The sequence below is a fragment of the Haliotis rubra genome, unplaced genomic scaffold, assembly GCF_003918875.1.
Source record: "Haliotis rubra isolate DU_JTF1 unplaced genomic scaffold, ASM391887v1 Scf82, whole genome shotgun sequence".
In the NCBI taxonomy this organism is placed as follows: domain Eukaryota; kingdom Metazoa; phylum Mollusca; class Gastropoda; order Lepetellida; family Haliotidae; genus Haliotis; species Haliotis rubra.
The window spans coordinates 195,078-218,254 of NW_025767546.1; the positions used below are offsets into that span (position 1 = coordinate 195,078).

General features: G+C 40.4%; 1 protein-coding gene across 1 annotated transcript in view; it reads left to right on the forward strand.

Moving 5' to 3' along the window:
- LOC124262040 (dnaJ homolog subfamily C member 25 homolog) overlaps nt 1-20,006 on the forward strand; it is a 30,304-nt gene extending 10,298 nt beyond the window's left edge. Inside the window, exons 4-11 of the mRNA XM_046696463.1 lie at nt 744-797; nt 955-1,009; nt 1,096-1,202; nt 2,190-2,333; nt 5,319-5,383; nt 5,714-5,909; nt 17,097-17,162; nt 18,312-20,006. Coding sequence (XP_046552419.1) covers nt 744-797; nt 955-1,009; nt 1,096-1,202; nt 2,190-2,333; nt 5,319-5,383; nt 5,714-5,909; nt 17,097-17,162; nt 18,312-18,434 — 810 coding nt within the window. The 3' untranslated portion in view covers nt 18,435-20,006. The remainder of the gene's footprint in view (nt 1-743; nt 798-954; nt 1,010-1,095; nt 1,203-2,189; nt 2,334-5,318; nt 5,384-5,713; nt 5,910-17,096; nt 17,163-18,311) is intronic.
- The last annotated feature ends 3,171 nt before the right edge of the window (nt 20,007-23,177 follow it).

Sequence of the window (23,177 nt, forward strand, 5' to 3'; positions counted from 1 at the left end):
GGAGGGTGTGGACTACAGTCAGGTGTGGAGAGGGAAGGTGTGGACTACAGTCAAGGTGTGTGGAGGGAAGGTGTGGACTACAGTCAAGTGTGGAGGGAGAGGTGGACTACAGTCAGGTGGTGGAGCTTCCTACAGTCAGGTGTGGAGGGAAGGTGTGGACTACAGTCAAGTTGTGGAGGGAGGAAGAATGTGGACTGCAGTCAGGTGTGGACTACAGCCAGGTGTGAAAGGGGAAGGTGTGGACTAGTCAAGTGTGGGGGGAAGGTGTGGACTGCAGTCAGGCGTGGAGAGTGGAAGATGTGGACTGCAGTCAGGTGTGAGCTACAGTCAGGTGTGGGAGGAAGATGTGGACTACAGTCAGGTGTGGGAGATGGAGTCCAGGTGTGTGGGAGAGGTGTGGACTAGTCAGGCAGTGGTGAGGGAAGGTGTGGACTGCAGTCAGGTGTGGAGGGAAGGTGTGGACTGCAGTCCAGGTGTAGATGGGAAGGTGTGGACTGCAGTCAGGAAGTGGGAAGGTGTGGGCTACAGTCCAGAGTGTAGAGAAGGAAGGTGTGGACTACAGTCAGGTGTGGAGGGGAAGGTTGGAGCAAAGGTCATGAATGACATGTGAAAAGGAAAAGGTGATGCAACTTTTCAAAGACAACAATAATTGTCAATCTTTATTGAATGACTAGGGAATACCATATATGTATTACACTTATTACTAATACCCTAGCTTATGCAACATTAACTTTTTGTTTCAGGAGGCGAAGGAGAAAGCCGCAGAAATGTTTCAGAAGATAGCCAATGCTTATGAGGTTTGATATTTGTTATTCTTTTAGTCAAATATATTTCAATTTCTATATCCTTGTTTATCTACCTTGTTCATAAACTTTGATAATGTTCACCTGAGTCAAGTATTTCCAACACATTGGTGCCGAATGTACACCACTAAGGTTTTCTTGTGTGTTTCAGATTCTGAAAGATGAAGAACAGAGAGCGGACTATGATTACATGTTGGACAATCCAGGTGAGCCACTGTCTTTCAGGACTGCCAACTACTGGCATAACACTCACTACAGTGATGTGATCAACCCAGCTGTTGTATGTTTGCAGATGAGTACTACTCCATCTACTTCAACTACTACAGGACGAGGATGGCTCCCAAGGTGGATATCCGCATCGTCATTGGTGTCACCATCACTGTTGTATCTGTCATTCAGGTAAGATCATTGCAGTCTGTGTCATCGTCACTGTTATATCTGTCATTCAGGTAAGATCATTGCAGTCTGTGTGTCATTCAGGTAAGATCATTGCATATTATATCTGTCATTCAGGTAAGATCATTGCAGTCTGTGTCATCGTCACTGTTATATCTGTCATTCAGGTAAGATCATTGCAGTCTGTGTCATCGTCACTGTTATATCTGTCATTCAGGTAAGATCATTGCAGTCTGTGTCATCGTCACTGTTATATCTGTCATTCAGGTAAGATCATTGCAGTCTGTGTCATCGTCACTGTTATATCTGTCATTCAGGTAAGATCATTGCAGTCTGTGTCATCATCACTGTTATATCTGTCATTCAGGTAAGATCATTGCAGTCTGTGTCATCGTCACTGTTATATCTGTCATACAGGTAAGATCATTGCAGTCTGTGTCATTACAGTCTGTGTTATATCTGTCACTGTTATATCTGTCACAGGTGTCATAAAATTAAAAGATCATTGCAGTCTGTGTCATGCGTCACTGTTATATCTGTCATTCAGGTAAGATCAGCCTGTGCAGTCTGTGTTGTCAGGGCTTAGCGGTTGCCTTTGTGCGCTGGCGATTTGGTGCCTGATTCTGAGGGCTGAGGGTTCAAGTCCCGAATGGGACTAACCCCCCAAAAGTACTAAAATTTGTACTTTACTAAGAAAGTGTAATCCCAAATATAACATATGTTGCATTTGACCAATCAGGGGTGGAAATAACTGTAAAATTTCTAGTGTACTCCGGAACAGTGACATATGTAAAATCACTTGCCCTGATAATTTTTCCACTATACCGGACACTTTCTTGTTGATTTTTTAAAATAAACAACATAATTAACATTGGAAAGTCAACTGGACACCGGTACAGTGTGATATACAAATTTGCTTGCCCGACAGAAAAAAACACCTCGACTCGGACGTCGGGCAATGGGTCTAATCATGGTGTGATGATGTTGCAGTATTGGGGGGCCTGGAACAACTACACGACTGCCATCAACTACCTGTGTAAGGAACCCAAGTACCGGAGCAAGGCCATTGATATCGCTAAATCTGAGGGCACACTGAGTGCCAACAACAACAGGAAGAGGAAAGGGAGGAGTAAGGTATGTCACATGGAAATCTTCTATGATGGAAAGTCTTCTATGTCACATGGAAGAAAGTCTTCTTTCTACGATAGAGGAAAGGGAGGAGTAAGGTATGTCACATGGAAAGTCTTCTATGATAAAGGAAAGGGAGGAGTAAGGTATGTCACATGGAAAGTCTTCTTTACGATAGAGGAAAGGGAGGAGTAAGGTATGTCACATGGAAAGTCTTCTATGATAAAGGAAAGGGAGGAGTAAGGTATGTCACATGGAAAGTCTTCTATGATAGAGAGGAAAGGGAGGAAAGGGTCACATGGGAGTAGAGGGAAAGGGAGGGTAAGGTATGTCACATGGAAAGTCTTCTTCTGATAGAGGAAAGGGAGGAGTAAGGTATGTCACATGGAAAGTCTTCTATGATAAAAGGAAAGGGAGGAGTAAGGTATGTCACATGGAAATGTCACTTCTTCTATGATAGAGGAAAGGGAGGAGTAAGGTATGTCACATGGAAAGTCTTCTTTAGGGAAAGGGAGGAGTAAGGATAGAGGAAAGGAGGAGGAAAGGGAAGGTATGTCACATGGAAAGTCTTCTATGATAGAGGAAAGGGAGGAGTAAGGTATGTCACATGGAAAGTCTTCTATATGATAGAGGAAAGGGAGGAGTAAGGTATGTCACATGGAAAGTCTTCTATGATAGAGGAAAGGGAGGAGTAAGGTATGTCACATGGAAAGTCTTCTATGATAGAGGAAAGGGAGGAGTAAGGTATGTCACATGGAAAGTCTTCTTTATGATAGAGGGGAGGAGAGGGAGTAAGGTATGTCACATGGAAAAGTCTTCTATGATAGAGGAAAGAAAGAGGAGTAAGGTATGTCACATGGAAAGTCTTCTATGATAGAGGAAAGGGAGGAGTAAGGTATGTCACATGGAAAGTCTTCTATGATAGAGGAAAGGGAGGAGTAAGGTATGTCACATGGAAAGTCTTCTATGATAGAGGAAAGGGAGGAGTAAGGTATGTCACATGGAAAGTCTTCTTATGATAGAGGAAAGGGAGGAGTAAGGTATGTCACATGGAAAGTCTTCTATGATAGAGGAAAGGGAGGAGTAAGGTATGTCACATGGAAAGTCTTCTATGATAGAGGAAAGGGAGGAGTAAGGTATGTCACATGGAAAGTCTTCTATGATAAGGGAGGAGTAAGGTATGTCACATGGAAAGTCTTCTATGAAGGGAGGAGTAAGGTATGTCACATGGAAAGTCTTCTATGATAGAGGAAAGGGAGGAGTAAGGTATGTCACATGGAAAGTCTTCTTTACGATAGATGAAAGTCAGCCACAAGCATTGCTTGGCTCTTGACCCTGTTGAAATGTAGACCAAGCTGCCAGTATTGTAGCTGAAGGAATGGTGGCCTCTGAGGGGAGGCCGACTTACACAAAGTGTCCAGTAACATATGCTTGTCGTAAGAGATGACTGAATGGCCAAACTTGGTGACGTGGCTGGTAGCATGTTATCCCACCCAGAAGGCATGGATCGTTGCTCTGAATATCAATCACTGGACTGCAGCACCTGATTTGTTGTTCCCCGCCACAACGCAGAACGGGGGACTATGTATTCAGCGGCATCAGTACGTCCCGATTGTTGTTAACCCGATATCTCGTGAACTGTTATACCCAATGTCCTCAAATTTGGTGACACCCTACATTGGGGGATTACGCAGACACCAGATGATTTGAGTGACCTTGACTTTATCTTCAAGGTCGCCACAATACTTTGACCACTTTTCAAACTTATTTAAACGCGATATCTCATAAAACATTGCACCCAATGTTTTCAGTTATGGCGACAGCCTACATTGGGGGATTATGCAGACACCAGTCATTTCAGGCATCTTGAATGTGACCCAAAAATAAAAAGTAGTAAATATAGATATCCCATTCATTAGTGGCGGGGGACATTGCCATATCAGTGGAAAACACTTGTTTATATAAAGACTATCGCTATATAGCTGGAATATCACTGACTCCGGCATTAAACAACGAACAAGAGGGACAGATAATCTGTAATTCTGGTAGGTTCCATAGCTATTGTCATTATAAGAATACAAATGAAATATAAGAGATAGGCATTGCCACTGGTCTGTGAGCTTCCTACTATGGGGAGTGTGGAACGAATAGTTGTTTTATACCCAAATCTGGTAATGTTTTTCCTTATCCTGACTCAAGCTATATGCTTATTTCCTGTTTCCTTCGAACGGTACGTGGAAACTTGTTTACATAAACTACTAGTCCTAAACGACCTATGGTAAAGTTTGGTGTGACCAGTGATGTCTGACCCTAATTAAAGTGTATGAAATGATACAGTGATAAGGAAACTTTATTGAAGTCAATCCTTGGATATGATGCCTGTTTGCAACAAACAGTGGATGATGTATTGTTTGCAACAAACAGTGGATGATGTATTGTCATCAAACAGTGGATGATGTATTGTCATCAAACAGTGGATGATGTATTGTTGTCAACAAACAGTGGATGATGTATTGTTGTCAACAGTGGATGATGTATTGTTGTCAACAGTGGATGATGTATTGTTGTCAACAGTGGATGATGTATTGTTTGCAACAAACAGTGGATGATGTATTGTTGTCAACAGTGGATGATGTATTGTTGTCAACAAACAGTGGATGATGTATTGTTGTCAACAAACAGTGGATGATGTATTGTTGTCAACAGTGGATGATGTATTGTCAACAGTGGATGATGTATTGTTGTCAACAGTGGATGATGTATTGTTTGCAACAAACAGTGGATGATGTATTGTTGTCAACAAACAGTGGATGATGTATTGTTGTCAACAAACAGTGGATGATGTATTGTTGTCAACAAACAGCAATGAAATGTGATACTGTTTCAACTGAGCTTTTAGAAGCTAGAATACAAACACACACACACACACACACACACACACACACACACGTGTACGTTAATCTGACTCCCATATTGTTTGTGTTGTTTAAGGAAGAGATCAAGGAGGAAGAGGAGGCCATTATCAGGCAGATTATAGCAGAAAAAATGGATATACGGTTTGTACACCTATCATGTGAACTTTCAATGTTGTATAAGAATCATGAAGAATCCACAATGGAGGAAGGATACAATGTTTCTGAGCTGTAAGAAAAGGATACAATGTTTCTGTGGTATACAGAAGGGGATGCAATGTTTATGAGTTGTAAGAGAAGAATACAATGTTTTTATGCTGTACAGTGGGGTATGCAATGTTTCTTTGTTGTACAGAGGGGGATACAATGTTTCTTTGTTGTACAGAGGGGGATGCAATGTTTCTTTGTTGTACAGAGGGGGGTACAATGTTTCTGAGCTGTAAGAAAAGGATACAATGTTTCTGTGTTGTACAGAGGGGGATACAGTCGACCGAGCTACAGGGACATCTTATGGATACAGCTGGTGTTCCTGCCCTACTACACAGTAACCTACATCATCTGGTATGCCACCTGGATCTGGAAGTTCACAATCCTCAGAAACGAGTACGGGGAAGAGGAAATGTACTACAAGATACGGAAATACATGAAGCTGAGTCAGTCGCAGTGGGATGTAAGTAGCACTTGGTTTAGGAGTGAGTTAGTTGGGTATAATGCACTTTAAACAGTATCCCAGTCAGTCACAGTGGGATGTAAGTACCTGTTGATGTAGGAGTGAGTTAGTTGGTTCTAATGCACTTTAAACAGTATCCCAGTCAGTCACAGTGGGATGTAAGTACCTGTTGATGTAGGAGTGAGTTAGTTGGGTATAATGCACTTTAAACAGTATCCCAGTCAGTCACAGTGGGATGTAAGTACCTGTTGATGTAGGAGTGAGTTAGTTGGTTCTAATGCACTTTAAACAGTATCCCAGTCAGTTACGGTGGGATGTAAGTAGCACTTGGTTTAGGAGTGAGTTAGTTGGTTCTAATGCACTTTAAACAGTATCCCAGTCAGTTACGGTGGGATGTAAGTAGCACTTGGTTTAGGAGTGAGTTAGTTGGTTCTAATGCACTTTAAACAGTATCCCAGTCAGTCACAGTGGGATGTAAGTACCTGTTGATGTAGGAGTGAGTTAGTTGGGTATAATGCACTTTAAACAGTATCCCAGTCAGTTATGGTGGGATGTAAGTAGCACTTGATTTAGGAGTGAGTTAGTTGGTTCTAATGCACTTTAAACAGTATCCCAGTCAGTCACAGTGGGATGTAAGTACCTGTTGATGTAGGAGTGAGTTAGTTGGTTCTAATGCACTTTAAACAGTATCCCAGTCAGTTACGGTGGGATGTAAGTAGCACTTGATTTAGGAGTGAGTTAGTTGGGTATAATGCACTTTAAACAGTATCCCAGTCAGTCACAGTTGGATGTAAGTAGCATTTGATGTAGGAGTGAGTTAGTTGGGTATAATGCACTTTAAACAGTATCCCAGTCAGTTACGATGGGATGTAAGTAGCACTTGATGTAGGAGTGAGTTAGTTGGGTATAATTCACTTTAAACAGTATCCCAGTCTGTCACAGTGTGATGTAAGTAGCACTTGATGTAGGAGTGAGTTAGTTGGGTATAATGCACTTTAAACAGTATCCCAGTCAGTCACAGTTGGATGTAAGTAGCACTTTGATTTAGGAGTGAGTTAGTTGGGTATAATGCACTTTAAACAGTATCCCAGTCAGTCACAGTGGGATGTAAGTAGCACTTGATGTAGGAGTGAGTTAGTTGGGTATAATGCACTTTAAACAGTATCCCAGTCAGTCACAGTGGGATGTAAGTAGCACTTGATTTAGGAGTGAGTTAGTTGGGTATAATGCACTTTAAACAGTATCCCAGTCAGTCACAGTTGGATGTAAGTAGCACTTGATGTAGGAGTGAGTTAGTTGGGTATAATGCACTTTAAACAGTATCCCAGTCAGTCACAGTTGGATGTAAGTAGCACTTGATGTAGGAGTGAGTTAGTTGGGTATAATGCACTTTAAACAGTATCCCAGTCAGTCACAGTGGTATCTAAGTATCTGTTGATTTAGGAGTGAGTTAGTTGGGTATAATTCACTTTTAAACAGTATCCCAGTCAGTCACAGTGGGATGTAAGTAGCACTTGATGTAGGAGTGAGTTAGTTGGGTATAGTGCACTTTAAACAGTATCCCAGTCAGTCACAGTGGGATGTAAGTAGCACTTGATGTAGGAGTGAGTTAGTTGGGTATAATGCACTTTAAACAGTATCCCAGTCAGTCACAGTGGGATGTAAGTACCTGTTGATGTAGGAGTGAGTTAGTTGGTTCTAATGCACTTTAAACAGTATCCCAGTCAGTTACGGTGGGATGTAAGTAGCACTTGATGTAGGAGTGAGTTAGTTGGGTATAATGCACTTTAAACAGTATCCCAGTCAGTCACAGTGGGATGTAAGTAGCACTTGATGTAGGAGTGAGTTAGTTGGGTATAGTGCACTTTAAACAGTATCCCAGTCAGTCACAGTTGGATGTAAGTAGCACTTGATGTAGGAGTGAGTTAGTTGGGTATAGTGCACTTTAAACAGTATCCCAGTCAGTTACGGTGGGGTGTAAGTAGCACTTGATGTAGGAGTGAGTTAGTTGGGTATAATTCACTTTAAACAGTATCCCAGTCTGTCACAGTGGGATGTAAGTAGCACTTGATGTAGGAGTGAGTTAGTTGGGTATAATGCACTTTTAAACAGTATCCCAGTCAGTCACAGTGGGATGTAAGTAGCATTTGATGTAGGGAGGAGTTAGTTGGGTATAATGCACTTTTAAACAGTATCCCAGTCAGTTACGATGGGATGTAAGTAGCACTTGATGTAGGAGTGAGTTAGTTGGGTATAATTCACTTTAAACAGTATCCCAGTCTGTCACAGTGTGATGTAAGTAGCACTTGATGTAGGAGTGAGTTAGTTGGGTATAATGCACTTTAAACAGTATCCCAGTCAGTCACAGTGGGATGTAAGTAGCACTTGATTTAGGAGTGAGTTAGTTGGGTATAATGCACTTTAAACAGTATCCCAGTCAGTCACAGTGGGATGTAAGTAGCACTTGATGTAGGAGTGAGTTAGTTGGGTATAATGCACTTTAAACAGTATCCCAGTCAGTCACAGTTGGATGTAAGTAGCACTTGATTTAGGAGTGAGTTAGTTGGGTATAATGCACTTTAAACAGTATCCCAGTCAGTCACAGTGGGATGTAAGTAGCACTTGATGTAGGAGGAGTTAGTTGGGTATAATGCACTTTAAAACAGTATCCCAGTCAGTCACAGTTGGATGTAAGTAGCACTTGATGTAGGAGTGAGTTAGTTGGGTATAATGCACTTTAAACAGTATCCCAGTCAGTCACAGTGGGATGTAAGTATCTGTTGATTTAGGAGTGAGTTAGTTGGGTATAATTCACTTTAAACAGTATCCCAGTCAGTCACAGTGGGATGTAAGTAGCACTTGATGTAGGAGTGAGTTAGTTGGGTATAGTGCACTTTAAACAGTATCCCAGTCAGTCACAGTGGGATGTAAGTAGCACTTGATGTAGGAGTGAGTTAGTTGGGTATAGTGCACTTTAAACAGTATCCCAGTCAGTCACAGTGGGATGTAAGTACCTGTTGATGTAGGAGTGAGTTAGTTGGTTCTAATGCACTTTTAAACAGTATCCCAGTCAGTTACGGTGGGATGTAAGTAGCACTTGATGTAGGAGTGAGTTAGTTGGGTATAATGCACTTTAAACAGTATCCCAGTCAGTCACAGTGGGATGTAAGTAGCACTTGATGTAGGAGTGAGTTAGTTGGGTATAGTGCACTTTAAACAGTATCCCAGTCAGTCACAGTGGGATGTAAGTAGCATTTGATGTAGGAGTGAGTTAGTTGGGTATAATGCACTTTAAACAGTATCCCAGTCAGTTACGGTGGGATGTAAGTAGCACTTGATGTAGGAGTGAGTTAGTTGGGTATAATTCACTTTAAACAGTATCCCAGTCAGTCACAGTGGGATGTAAGTAGCACTTGATGTAGGAGTGAGTTAGTTGGGTATAATGCACTTTAAACAGTATCCCAGTCAGTCACAGTGGGATGTAAGTACCTGTTGATGTAGGAGTGAGTTAGTTGGGTATAATGCACTTTAAACAGTATCCCAGTCAGTTACGGTGGGATGTAAGTAGCACTTGATGTAGGAGTGAGTTAGTTGGGTATAATTCACTTTAAACAGTATCCCAGTCAGTCACAGTGGGATGTAAGTAGCACTTGATGTAGGAGTGGAGTTAGTTGGGTATAGTGCACTTTTAAACAGTATCCCAGTCAGTCACAGTTGGATGTAAGTAGCACTTGATGTAGGAGTGAGTTAGTTGGGTATAGTGCACTTTAAACAGTATCCCAGTCAGTCACAGTGGGATGTAAGTACTTGTTGATTTAGGAGTGAGTTAGTTGGGTATAATGCACTTTAAACAGTATCCCAGTCAGTCACAGTGGGATGTAAGTACCTGTTGATGTAGGAGTGAGTTAGTTGGGTATAATTCACTTTAAACAGTATCCCAGTCTGTCACAGTGTGATGTAAGTAGCACTTGATGTAGGAGTGAGTTAGTTGGGTATAATGCACTTTAAACAGTATCCCAGTCAGTCACAGTGGGATGTAAGTAGCAATTGATTTAGGAGTGAGTTAGTTGGGTATAATGCACTTTAAACAGTATCCCAGTCAGTCACAGTGGGATGTAAGTATCTGTTGATTTAGGAGTGAGTTAGTTGGGTATAATGCACTTTAAACAGTATCCCAGTCAGTCACAGTTGGATGTAAGTAGCACTTTGATTTAGGAGTGAGTTAGTTGGGTATAATGCACTTTAAACAGTATCCCAGTCAGTCACAGTTGGATGTAAGTAGCACTTGATGTAGGAGTGAGTTAGTTGGGTATAATGCACTTTAAACAGTATCCCAGTCAGTCACAGTTGGATGTAAGTAGCACTTGATGTAGGAGTGAGTTAGTTGGGTATAATGCACTTTTAAACAGTATCCCAGTCAGTCACAGTGGTATGTAAGTATCTGTTGATTTAGGAGTGAGTTAGTTTGGGTATAATTCACTTTAAACAGTATCCCAGTGAGTCACAGTGGGATGTAAGTAGCACTTGATGTAGGAGTGAGTTAGTTGGGTATAGTGCACTTTAAACAGTATCCCAGTCAGTCACAGTGGGATGTAAAGTGTAACTTGATGTAGGAGTGAGTTAGTTGGGTATAGTGCACTTTAAACAGTATCCCAGTCAGTCACAGTGGGATGTAAGTACTTGTTGATTTAGGAGTGAGTTAGTTGGGTATAATTCACTTTAAACAGTATCCCAGTCAGTTACGGTGGGATGTAAGTAGCACTTGATGTAGGAGTGAGTTAGTTGGGTATAATTCACTTTTAAACAGTATCCCAGTCAGTCACAGTGGGATGTAAGTACCTGTTGATGTAGGAGTGAGTTAGTTGGTTCTAATGCACTTTTAAACAGTATCCCAGTCAGTTACGTGTGGGATGTAAAGTAGCACTCTGATGTAGGAGTGAGTTAGTTGGGTATAATGCACTTTAAACAGTATCCCAGTCAGTTACGGTGGGATGTAAGTAGCACTTGATGTAGGAGTGAGTTAGTTGGGTATAATGCACTTTAAACAGTATCCCAGTCAGTCACAGTGGGATGTAAGTAGCACTTGATGTAGGAGTGAGTTAGTTGGGTATAGTGCACTTTAAACAGTATCCCAGTCAGTCACAGTGGGATGTAAGTAGCACTTGATGTAGGAGTGAGTTAGTTGGGTATAATGCACTTTAAACAGTATCCCAGTCAGTCACAGTGGGATGTAAGTAGCACTTGATTTAGGAGTGAGTTAGTTGGGTATAATGCACTTTAAACAGTATCCCAGTCAGTTACGGTGGGATGTAAGTAGCACTTGATGTAGGAGTGAGTTAGTTGGGTATAATTCACTTTAAACAGTATCCCAGTCTGTCACAGTGGGATGTAAGTAGCACTTGATGTAGGAGTGAGTTAGTTGGGTATAATGCACTTTAAACAGTATCCCAGTCAATCTCAGTGGGATGTGGGTACCTGTTGATGTAGGAGTGAGTTAGTTGGGTATAATGCACTTTAAACAGTATCCCAGTCAGTTACGGTGGGATGTAAGTAGCACTTGATGTAGGAGTGAGTTAGTTGGGTATAATTCACTTTAAACAGTATCCCAGTCAGTCACAGTGGGATGTAAGTAGCACTTGATGTAGGAGTGAGTTAGTTGGGTATAGTGCACTTTAAACAGTATCCCAGTCAGTCACAGTGGGATGTAAGTAGCACTTGATGTAGGAGTGAGTTAGTTGGGTATAGTGCACTTTAAAACAGTATCCCAGTCAGTCACAGTTGGATGTAAGTAGCACTTGATGTAGGAGTGAGTTAGTTGGGTATAGTGCACTTTTAAACAGAATCTCAGTCAGTCACAGTGGGATGTAAGTACTTGTTGATTTAGGAAGTGAGTTAGTTGGGTATAGTGCACTTTAAACAGTATCCCAGTCAGTCACAGTGGTATGTAAGTACCTGTTGATGTAGGAGTGAGTTAGTTGGGTATAATGCACTTTAAACAGTATCCCAGTCAGTTACGGTGGGATGTAAGTAGTACTTGATGTAGGAGTGAGTTAGTTGGGTATAATTCACTTTAAACAGTATCCCAGTCAGTCACAGTGGGATGTAAGTAGCACTTTATGTAGGAGTGAGTTAGTTGGGTATAGTGCACTTTAAACAGTATCCCAGTCAGTCACAGTTGGATGTAAGTAGCATTTGATGTAGGAGTGAGTTAGTTGGGTATAATTCACTTTAAAGCAGTATCCCAGTCAGTTACGGTGGGATGTAAAGTAGCACTTGATGTAGGAGTGAGTTAGTTGGGTATAATTCACTTTTTAACAGTATCCCAGTCTGTCACAGTGTGATGTAAGTAGCACTTGATGTAGGAGTGAGTTAGTTGGGTATAATGCACTTTAAACAGTATCCCAGTCAGTCACAGTTGGATGTAAAGTAGCACTTGATTTAGGAGTGAGTTAGTTGGGTATAATGCACTTTAAACAGTATCCCAGTCAGTCACAGTGGGATGTAAGTAGCACTTGATGTAGGAGTGAGTTAGTTGGGTATAATGCACTTTAAACAGTATCCCAGTCAGTCACAGTTGGATGTAAAAGTAGCACTTGATTTAGGAGTGAGTTAGTTGGGTATAATGCACTTTAAACAGTATCCCAGTCAGTCACAGTTGGATGTAAGTAGCACTTGATGTAGGAGTGAGTTAGTTGGGTATAATGCACTTTTAAACAGTATCCCAGTCAGTCACAGTGGTATGTAAGTATCTGTTGATTTAGGAGTGAGTTAGTTGGGTATAGTGCACTTTTAAACAGTATCCCAGTCAGTCACAGTGGGATGTAAGTACTTGTTGATTTAGGAGTGAGTTAGTTGGGTATAATTCACTTTAAACAGTATCCCAGTCAGTTACGTGGGATGTAAGTAGCACTTGATGTAGGAGTGAGTTAGTTGGGTATAATTCACTTTAAACAGTATCCCAGTCAGTCACAGTGGGATGTAAGTACCTGTTGATGTAGGAGTGAGTTAGTTGGGTCTAATGCACTTTAAACAGTATCCCAGTCAGTCACAGTGGGATGTAAGTAGCACTTGATGTAGGAGTGAGTTAGTTGGGTATAATGCACTTTAAACAGTATCCCAGTCAGTTACGGTGGGATGTAAGTAGCACTTGATGTAGGAGTGAGTTAGTTGGGTAGAATGCACTTTAAACAGTATCCCAGTCAGTCACAGTGGGATGTAAGTAGCACTTGATGTAGGAGTGAGTTAGTTGGGTATAGTGGACTTTAAACAGTATCCCAGTCAGTCACAGTTGGATGTAAAGTAGCATTTGATGTAGGAGTGAGTTAGTTGGGTATAATGCACTTTAAACAGTATCCCAGTCAGTCACAGTGGGATGTAAGTAGCACTTGATTTAGGAGTGAGTTAGTTGGGTATAATGCACTTTAAACAGTATCCCAGTCCAGTTCACGGTGGGGTGTAAGTAGCACTTGATGTAGGAGTGAGTTAGTTGGGTATAATTCACTTTAAACAGTATCCCAGTCTGTCACAGTGGGATGTAAGTAGCATGATGTAGGAGTGAGTTAGTTGGGTATAATGCACTTTAAACAGTATCCCAGTCAGTCTCAGTGGGATGTAAGTACCTGTTGATGTAGGAGTGAGTTAGTTGGGTATAATGCACTTTAAACAGTATCCCTGTCAGTTACGGTGGGATGTAAGTAGCACTTCTGATGTAGGAGTGAGTTAGTTGGGTATAATTCACTTTAAACAGTATCCCAGTCAGTCACAGTGGGATGTAAGTAGCAGCACCTGATGTAGGAGTGAGTTAGTTGGGTATAGTGCACTTTAAACAGTATCCCAGTCAGTCACAGTGGGATGTAAGTAGCACTTGATGTAGGAGTGAGTTAGTTGGGTATAGTGCACTTTAAACAGTATCCCAGTCAGTCACAGCAGTGGGATGTAAGTAGTAGCTTGATGTAGGAGTGAGTTAGTTGGGTATAGTGCACTTTAAACAGAATCTCAGTCAGTCACAGTGGGATGTCAAAAGTACTTGTTGATTTAGGAGTGAGTTAGTTGGGTATAGTGCACTTTAAACAGTATCCCAGTCAGTCACAGTGGTATGTAAGTACCTGTTGATGTAGGAGTGAGTTAGTTGGGTATAATGCACTTTAAACAGTATCCCAGTCAGTTCACGGTGGGATGTAAGTAGCACTTGATGTAGGAATTGAGTTAGTTGGGTATAATTCACTTTAAACAGTATCCCAGTCAGTCACAGTGGGATGTAAGTAGCACTTTATGTAGGAGTGTGAGTTAGTTGGGTATAGTGCACTTTAAACAGTATCCCAGTCAGTCACAGTTGGATGTAAGTAGCATTTGATGGTGGAGTGAGTTAGTTGGGTATAATGCACTTTTAAACAGTATCCCAGTCAGTTACAGTGGGATGTAAGTAGCACTTGATGTAGGAGTGAGTTAGTTGGGTATAATTCACTTTAAAACAGTATCCCAGTCTGTCACAGTGTGATGTAAGTAGCACTTGATGTAGGAGTGAGTTAGTTGGGTATAATGCACTTTAAACAGTATCCCAGTCAGTCACAGTGGGATGTAAGTAGCACTTGATTTAGGAGTGAGTTAGTTGGGTATAATGCACTTTAAACAGTATCCCAGTCAGTCACAGTGGGATGTAAGTAGCACTTGATGTAGGAGTGAGTTAGTTGGGTATAATGCACTTTAAACAGTATCCCAGTCAGTCACAGTTGGATGTAAGTAGCACTTGATTTAGGAGGAGTTAGTTGGGTATAATGCACTTTAAACAGTATCCCAGTCAGTCACAGTTGGATGTAAGTAGCACTTGATGTAGGAGTGAGTTAGTTGGGTATAATGCACTTTAAACAGTATCCCAGTCAGTCACAGTTGGATGTAAGTAGCACTTGATGTAGGAGTGAGTTAGTTGGGTATAATGCACTTTAAACAGTATCCCAGTCAGTCACAGTGGGATGTAAGTATCTGTTGATTTAGGAGTGAGTTAGTTGGGTATAATTCACTTTTAAACAGTATCCCAGTGAGTCACAGTGGGATGTAAGTAGCACTTGATGTAGGAGTGAGTTAGTTGGGTATAGTGCACTTTAAACAGTATCCCAGTCAGTCACAGTGGGATGTAAGTAGCACTTGATGTAGGAGTGAGTTAGTTGGGTATAGTGCACTTTTAAACAGTATCCCAGTCAGTCACAGTGGGATGTAAGTACTTGTTGATTTAGGAGTGAGTTAGTTGGGTATAATTCACTTTTAAAAACAGTATCCCAGTCAGTTACGATGGGATGTAAGTAGCACTTGATGTAGGAGTGAGTTAGTTGGGTATAATTCACTTTAAACAGTATCCCAGTCAGTCACAGTGGGATGTAAGTACCTGTTGATGTAGGGAGTGAGTTAGTTGGTTCTAATGCACTTTAAACAGTATCCCAGTCAAGCCACGGTGGGATGTAAGTAGCACTTGATGTAGGAGTGAGTTAGTTGGGTATAATGCACTTTAAACAGTATCCCAGTCAGTTCACGGTGTGATGATAAGTAGCACTTGATGTAGAAGTGAGTTAGTTGGGTATAATGCACTTTAAACAGTATCCCAGTCAGTCACAGTGGGATGTAAGTAGCACTTGATGTAGGAGTGAGTTAGTTGGGTATGATTCACTTTAAACAGTATCCCAGTTAGTCACAGTGGGATGTAAGTAGCACTTGATTTAGGAGTGAGTTAGTTGGGTATAATGCACTTTAAACAGTATCCCAGTCAGTTACAGTGGGATGTAAGTAGCACTTGATGTAGGAGTGAGTTAGTTGGGTATAATTCACTTTAAACAGTATCCCAGTCTGTCACAGTGGGATGTAAGTAGCACTTGATGTAGGAGTAAGTTAGTTGGGTATAATGCACTTTAAACAGTATCCCAGTCAGTCACAGTGGGATGTAAGTACCTGTTGATGTAGGAGTGAGTTAGTTGGGTATAATGCACTTTAAACAGTATCCCAGTCAGTTGCAGATTGGGATGTAAGTAGCACTTGATGTAGGAGTGAGTTAGTTGGGTATAATTCACTTTTAAACAGTATCCCAGTCAGTCACAGTGGGATGTAAGTAGCACTTGATGTAGGGAGTGAGTTAGTTGGGTATAGTGCACTTTAAACAGTATCCCAGTCAGTCACAGTGGGATGTAAGTAGCACTTGATGTAGGAGTGAGTTAGTTGGGTATAATGCACTTTAAACAGTATCCCAGTCAGTCACAGTGGGATGTAAGTAGCACTTGATGTAGGAGTGAGTTAGTTGGGTATAGTGCACTTTAAACAGTATCCCAGTCAGTCACAGTGGGATGTAAGTACTTGTTGATTTAGGAGTGAGTTAGTTGGGTATAATGCACTTTAAACAGTATCCCAGTCAGTTACGGTGGGATGTAAGTAGCACTTGATGTAGGAGTGAGTTAGTTGGGTATAATGCACTTTAAACAGTATCCCAGTCAGTCACAGTGGGATGTAAGTAGCACTTGATGTAGGAGTGAGTTAGTTGGGTATAGTGCACTTTAAACAGTATCCCAGTCAGTCACAGTTGGATGTAAGTAGCATTTGATGTAGGAGTGAGTTAGTTGGGTATAATGCAATTTAAACAGTATCCCAGTCAGTCACAGTGGGATGTAAGTAGCACTTGATTTAGGATTGAGTTAGTTGGGTATAATGCACTTTTAAACAGTATCCCAGTCAGTTACGGTGGGGTGTAAGTAGCACTTGATGTAGGAGTGAGTTAGTTGGGTATAATGCACTTTAAACAGTATCCCAGTCAGTCACAGTGGGATGTAAGTAGCACTTGATGTAGGAGTGAGTTAGTTGGGTATAGTGCACTTTAAACAGTATCCCAGTCAGTCACAGTGGGATGTAAGTACTTGTTGATTTAGGAGTGAGTTAGTTGGGTATAATGCACTTTAAACAGTATCCCAGTCAGTCACAGTGGGATGTAAGTACCTGTTGATTTAGGAGTGAGTTAGTTGGGTATAATGCACTTTAAACAGTATCCCAGTCAGTCACAGTTGGATGTAAGTACCTGTTGATTTAGGAGTGAGTTAGTTGGGTATAATGCACTTTAAACATTATCCCAGTCAGTCACAGTTGGATGTAAGTACTTTGTCTTCTTGTTGTTTTAAAATGTATTATGTTAAAATAATATTTTCATTTTTTCTGCAGGCTTTGGAAGACTATGAGAAAGAAAACTTTTTGGAGTTAGGCTTATGGAAATGGGAAAATTTTCAGGTAAAGACTTTTGTGCTGTATTTTAAATCAAACTTGATAACTTCACAATTATGTTACAAATAATTCTGCCTGGTATTGTCTGATTTTACTGATGCCACAACACAGTGCTGGGACAGCTCGCTAACATGGTATCAAGTGTATGTTTTGTGTGGACAATTTAACATGGTGAGCTACAGCATCTGCGGTATTTTTATTGTTCTGCTAATGTTCCCAGTGTATCAGACAGAAGCTGAAATGTTACACAGGTACAAGGGCAAAATGTTGATCCATTGGAGATATGGCTCAAATGTCTGATGTGTGTGTGTGTTGTGTGTACATTGTGTGTTCTATGTATATCTTGTGTGTACATTGTGCGTTCTGTGTATATCTTGTGTGTACATTGTGTGATCTGTGTATATGTTGTGTGTACATTGTGTGATCTGTGTATATGTTGTGTGTACATTGTGTGATCTGTGTATATGTTGTGTGTACATTGTGTGATCTGTGTATATGTTGTGTGGACATTGTGTGATCTGTGTATATATTGTGTTCTGTGTATATGTTGTGTGTACATTGTGTGATCTGTGTATTTGTTGTGTGTACCTTGTGTGATCTGTGTATATGTTGTGTGTTCAGTGTATATGTTGTGTGTACTTTGTGTGTTCTGTGTATATGTTGTGTGTTCTGTGTATATGTTGTGTGTTCTGTGTATATGTTGTGTGTACATTGTGTGTGGTGTGTACATTGTGTGTGATGTGTACATTGTGTGTTGTGTGTACATTATGTGTTGTGTGTGTACATTGTGTGCACACATTGTGTGTGTTGTGTGGACATTGTGTGTTGTGTGTACATTGTGTGTGATGTGTATATGTTGTGTTTTCTGTGTATGTGTTGTGTGTACTGTGTATGCATTGTGTGTGCATTGTGTGTGTTGTGTGTACATTGTGTGTGTTGTGTGTACATTGTGTCTGTTGGTTCTGTACATTGTGTGTGTTTGGTGTCCATTGTGTGTGTTGGTTGTATGTTGAGAGTACATTGTGTGTTCTGTGTATGTGTTGTGTGTGTGTTGTGTGTTCTGTGTGTGTATGAATGAATGAATGACTGATCTTTATTTCCTCCAGTAGCTTTTGTGTGTATTTTGTGTGTACATTATGTATGTTGTTTATGCAGGATTGGAGGGAAGAGCAGGAAAACGAAAGGAAGTCAAAGCTGGCTGAGAGTGCCCGCTACAAGAGCTATAGGCGCTATATGAAGAAGGGAGGAGCTGGCCAGATTTCATTTGGGCCAGAGTAGTCAGTAGGTGCTAGACACACAACCACCTTCATCATCATCATCATGTGTCAGAAATATGTTGCCAAATGAGAACTTGTGTGAGGACAGAGCTGCATGGAGGAGAAGAGGCAGGGTAGTCCAGCCATCACCTGCTGCCGCCGTCCACCTCCCAGCTGCCTGTCAACATAATTACCAACATTTATAACATTTCTTACCGGTATCAAATAACACATGAGATTACTCAGATCAGTTCTAAGGAACCTTTGTATATCAGACAGATATTTAAACACAAATACATCTAATTGATTTGAATTAACTTTTGCAATATATCTCAGACATTATGTGTAATCTCAGGAAACAGGAAACACATGTTTATCATAGTTATATTAGATTATTTCCGTGAGACTGTATATACTATGTAGGGGATTCAGGTGTATCTACGCCAGTAGTCAGCATGCATGTTTCTGCACCACAGATTCCAGAAAGTGCCAATTAAGTGTTCGTAGTGATAACACGTCGTAATCCCCAGATTCTGGCCATTCAGCCTCAGTTAAAGACACATGTTTCTTCCTGTGTCCCAGTGACTCCCAATGCCATGCAATATGCACAGTGCCCTACTTCCTTCTGCTAGGATTTACTGCAGACCTCATTTCTCTAGGTTCTAGATGACCAGAAAGTCAGTTATTCTTAAGTGTAGCTTCACTTTCCTAGTCTGATAAACTAACTGGACCAATGTCCTACCATGACTACAGAGAATGCTTTGATGTGATGGGGCAAGAGGAGTTTCAAACTCCAATAATAATATATTATTTCTCAGATTTAGTTAGCAGGTCATGTTTTGTGTACAGCCGACAGTTTGACATCAGCACTCATCATCTTTATCCCATAATGATGTCACATCTATTATCCTCCACTAAAGTTAATAACTAATCCTTGTAGAACATGGCATGAGATAGTGTGTATGGCTAATATTTTGTTAATGGCTTCAGTTTAGAAATTCAGTTTGACTTTATTTGATCAAATCTGGTGAAAATCATTGTGACAAAAGACAGATGTTGTGTGAGTGTACAGATAACTGCTCACTGGAGGTGCATGATTTACTTTTCCATTCTAGAGTCAGTTGAGTTAATCTAAGATGTTTGGGCCAAGCAATCATGTTTTGAAATGTGGGTTGGGGATTGTCCTTATACATATATAAACTTAAAACTGGGCCTGTCAGTCAGTTGTAGTGAATGAATATCAGTGTTTCTCTGTTGGCATGTACAGCTTTTTGCAGTGACAAGCCTTTCATGTTCTTATGATAACAAATCTGGGGTTTCTACTAGGGCTGGATATTGCTCTGATTTTCATATTGCGATATATTGCAATAATTTAAGAGATATTGCAATACATATTGTGATATATTGACTAGAAGGTTTCATCATAAATTCATAATAGCTCTCTGTGTGCGACATCATCTTTTTAGTTGCAGTTACACCATACTTTTAGGCTCCCCGTCCCCATTGCATATGGCTGTATGCCAATGGTTTACAGATAAATACAATGATATACAGAGGCTCAACGTGGAATGTTTGATTGAAGCATTACAACAAAGATTTTCAAACATAATGATAAAGGTAATAGTACAACATGATTTTCATGGTCAGTGTTGTTTGCTTCAACAGAATGCACTTCAATGCAGTATGTAATTATTGTTGCTGTTTGTCAGTGATTCATTGAGATACAACGCCAATATAAACATGTGTTAACATGGACTATTGCAAATTGAAACAAAAACACGATTTAGTTTAAATTAATAGCATATGTACCATTATGAAACAAAGAAGATAACAAAATACTGTGAGCTGTGAAATGGTCACTCAGAGCCAGAGACTGTACTGTAAGTTCAAATAAAAAACTGGTCCATTTGAGGCCACTTAATTCCTCCAAATAAAACCATTCAAAATCACAAAACGTGGCAGATAATTCACAGGAAGCTAACAGTGGATGACCCAATATATTGCAGAATCTGAACCATATCGCGATAATTCGTATCGCCAGATATTGTACCAGTATATACCGGTAATATTGCACAGCCCTAGTTTCTACACAAGTCTGATTACATACTGGTATTTTGTTTTCTTCATAGGGTTTCTCAGAGTTTGGGACAGCAGGGTAGCCTAGACTAGTAGTGGTTAAAGCGTCCGTTCATCACGCCGATGACCTGGGTTCGATTCCCCACATGTGTACAATATAAGTTGTTCACTGGTCTCGAGGGTGACATGGGCTGATGTACCCTCGATGTTTGTTCATGGAACAGGGAACATAAAGAAACACTGAGGGTACATCAGCCCATGGACCCCGAGGGACCAGTGAACAACGTGGTTATCTTACCGAACACCTCAATGGTAATTTTGAACTGTTTGAAGCAAGGGTGTCGGAACATAGTATGGAGTACCAGAAGACAAGAAAATAAATTTAGAGTTAATTCCCTTCCATCGATTTGCATTCGCAAAACATCAGTAATTTCTGTACATCATACATAATTCAATGTTATTCGAGATAAAGACTTACTACTACGAATTAACAAATGAGTTCAGCATTCCCAGCAGGGTACATAGAAAATAATAGAAGAGCGCTCAGCCAATCAGAAAACGACATTTATGTGTGAGGCAAGATAATGAGTGAAGCCCATTTCTGGTGTCCCCAGTTGTGATATTGCTGGAATATATTGCTAAAAGCGGTGTAAAACTAAACTCACTCACTCACTCAGTTTTACCTTGACAAACGTTCTGGTGCAGGGTACCCCAAATTTAAAGGTGGTTGCCAGCAGTATGAGGATCCTGTAATGGTGTAGTGTACATTAGAACCTGGATGAATCAATGACCACATGGACACGGGTCTTAATACACTCTAGGTACAGTGAAGTTAATGTGCGTCCCATCACATGCAGTATATTTTTTCTGCGTCCATTCTCTACTTATACGCATACTGTTCTTGTAAAACCATGGTCTCGCTTAGTTAGTATACTACTACAATCATATCACCAGGTGGTTATCTTTCATAAGAGAACACTGTCCACAGATGCCTCCTACTTACACTGTAATCCTGGCTGTATGCTCACACAAACAATGGCTGATGGTATGAAACTATCGTGTGTATTTGTCATGCATGAGTTTGGTAACATGTATGAATGAATTAAAAGGACAATGTTCAAAATATATTTTCTATATTCTTCTTGCTTATGTGGAAACAGCAAATGAAAATGTAATTTTTGTTAGATCTGAATCACAACTATATCATAGGGCAGTACTTTGAGAAATGCCAATTCTCTTATTCCCCCATGTATTTGATTAGCAAGGCAGTATTGCACATTGCTTGCCAGCATGCTCCGCCGCACCAGCTGGGTGGTAGGCCGGGTATTGATCAACACCTCTCTCAACTCGCTGCTTATAAATGGTAACACATGAACGTTCATTGATCCTGGCAGCTTTGAGAGAAATTATAGGAAGCTGATAAACTGTTAAACAGGTGTCAGGTTAATCAAGCATGGTCTGTTCACCAGAACTAAACTGTTCTCACTAAACTTGCTTTCACAGGGCTGTTCAATATTTCCATGGACATGAAATGATTACTGGTAGCAACACTGAAGATGGTTCTTGAGGCCAATGTAGTGTGATGTTGCTGATGTGTTGCTGGGCTGTTTCCATGTAAGGCCTGTCGATGTACTAGATGACAGTGTAGACTGGTTAGACATGGATGGTGGTACAGATCCAGGTACCTCAAGTTATGCATCTGAAATACCAGTATCTTTACCACAAGAACACATTGAAAGAAGCTGAAATCCATATATATAACAGCTTCTGATATACCACTTAATTGTCCTTTACTTATTGACTGTTAATGAAAGACTCTACTGCTATAATTAAAGTTTAAGGGAATTTATTCCAGAGTGCAAATAGTAGTATCGTGCCATAAGGTTTTGTAGAAAACAAATTCAATCACTAATAATGTGATTGAGAAAACAATATTTGAAGAGTATTAGTTGTAACGAGAGCCAATGTATGGTACAAATGAAGTTTGATGTAACAGGGTGTATGGGCTTGATCAGTAGTGGCAGAGTTTATCATAAACATTCACAAATATTAAATATTGTATAAATATCATCACAGAGTATATTCTGAATGTGAAATTGAGGTAATCTTTGTTTATGTGAAACCATATGGCTGCAGAGTTTGGGGGACAGTGAAGATGTTGAAAATACACGGTCACCTGTAAACATGTTCATTTACTTCAGGCTTACAGTACTGGTTGTACAGACAGCAGGTGCTTGATCTGAACTGGTTCCCAGGGCTTCTACACTGTTGTTGGTCCTCCTCCTGCTGTTGTAGTTTTGTACAGTGAAACTTTTCACAAACTTTGTCATGTGTTCAAAAAACTACAAAAGCACAATAAATTTAGATGAGATGTACAAGGAACACCCTGTGTATCTGTACAATCATATTGTTTATAAGTACCGGTAGTATTTGATGAACCTTGCAATAATGTTATTTCATTTATTGAGGATTCATATGTGTAATAAGAATTGTTTGAAAAATGTAACATTGGTTGGTGATAGTCCTAAAAAAGGCAGTTGCCCAAGAAGCAGGTGCTTTTGTCTTTTTGCCAGCTTATTTATGATTCTATTTTTCCACAGTTTAGTGTCTGGGCTTAAGTTAGTTGATAAATTTTGTTTTATCCACATAAATCTAAACAGGCTTTTACGTTATGTTACTGTTAAAATAA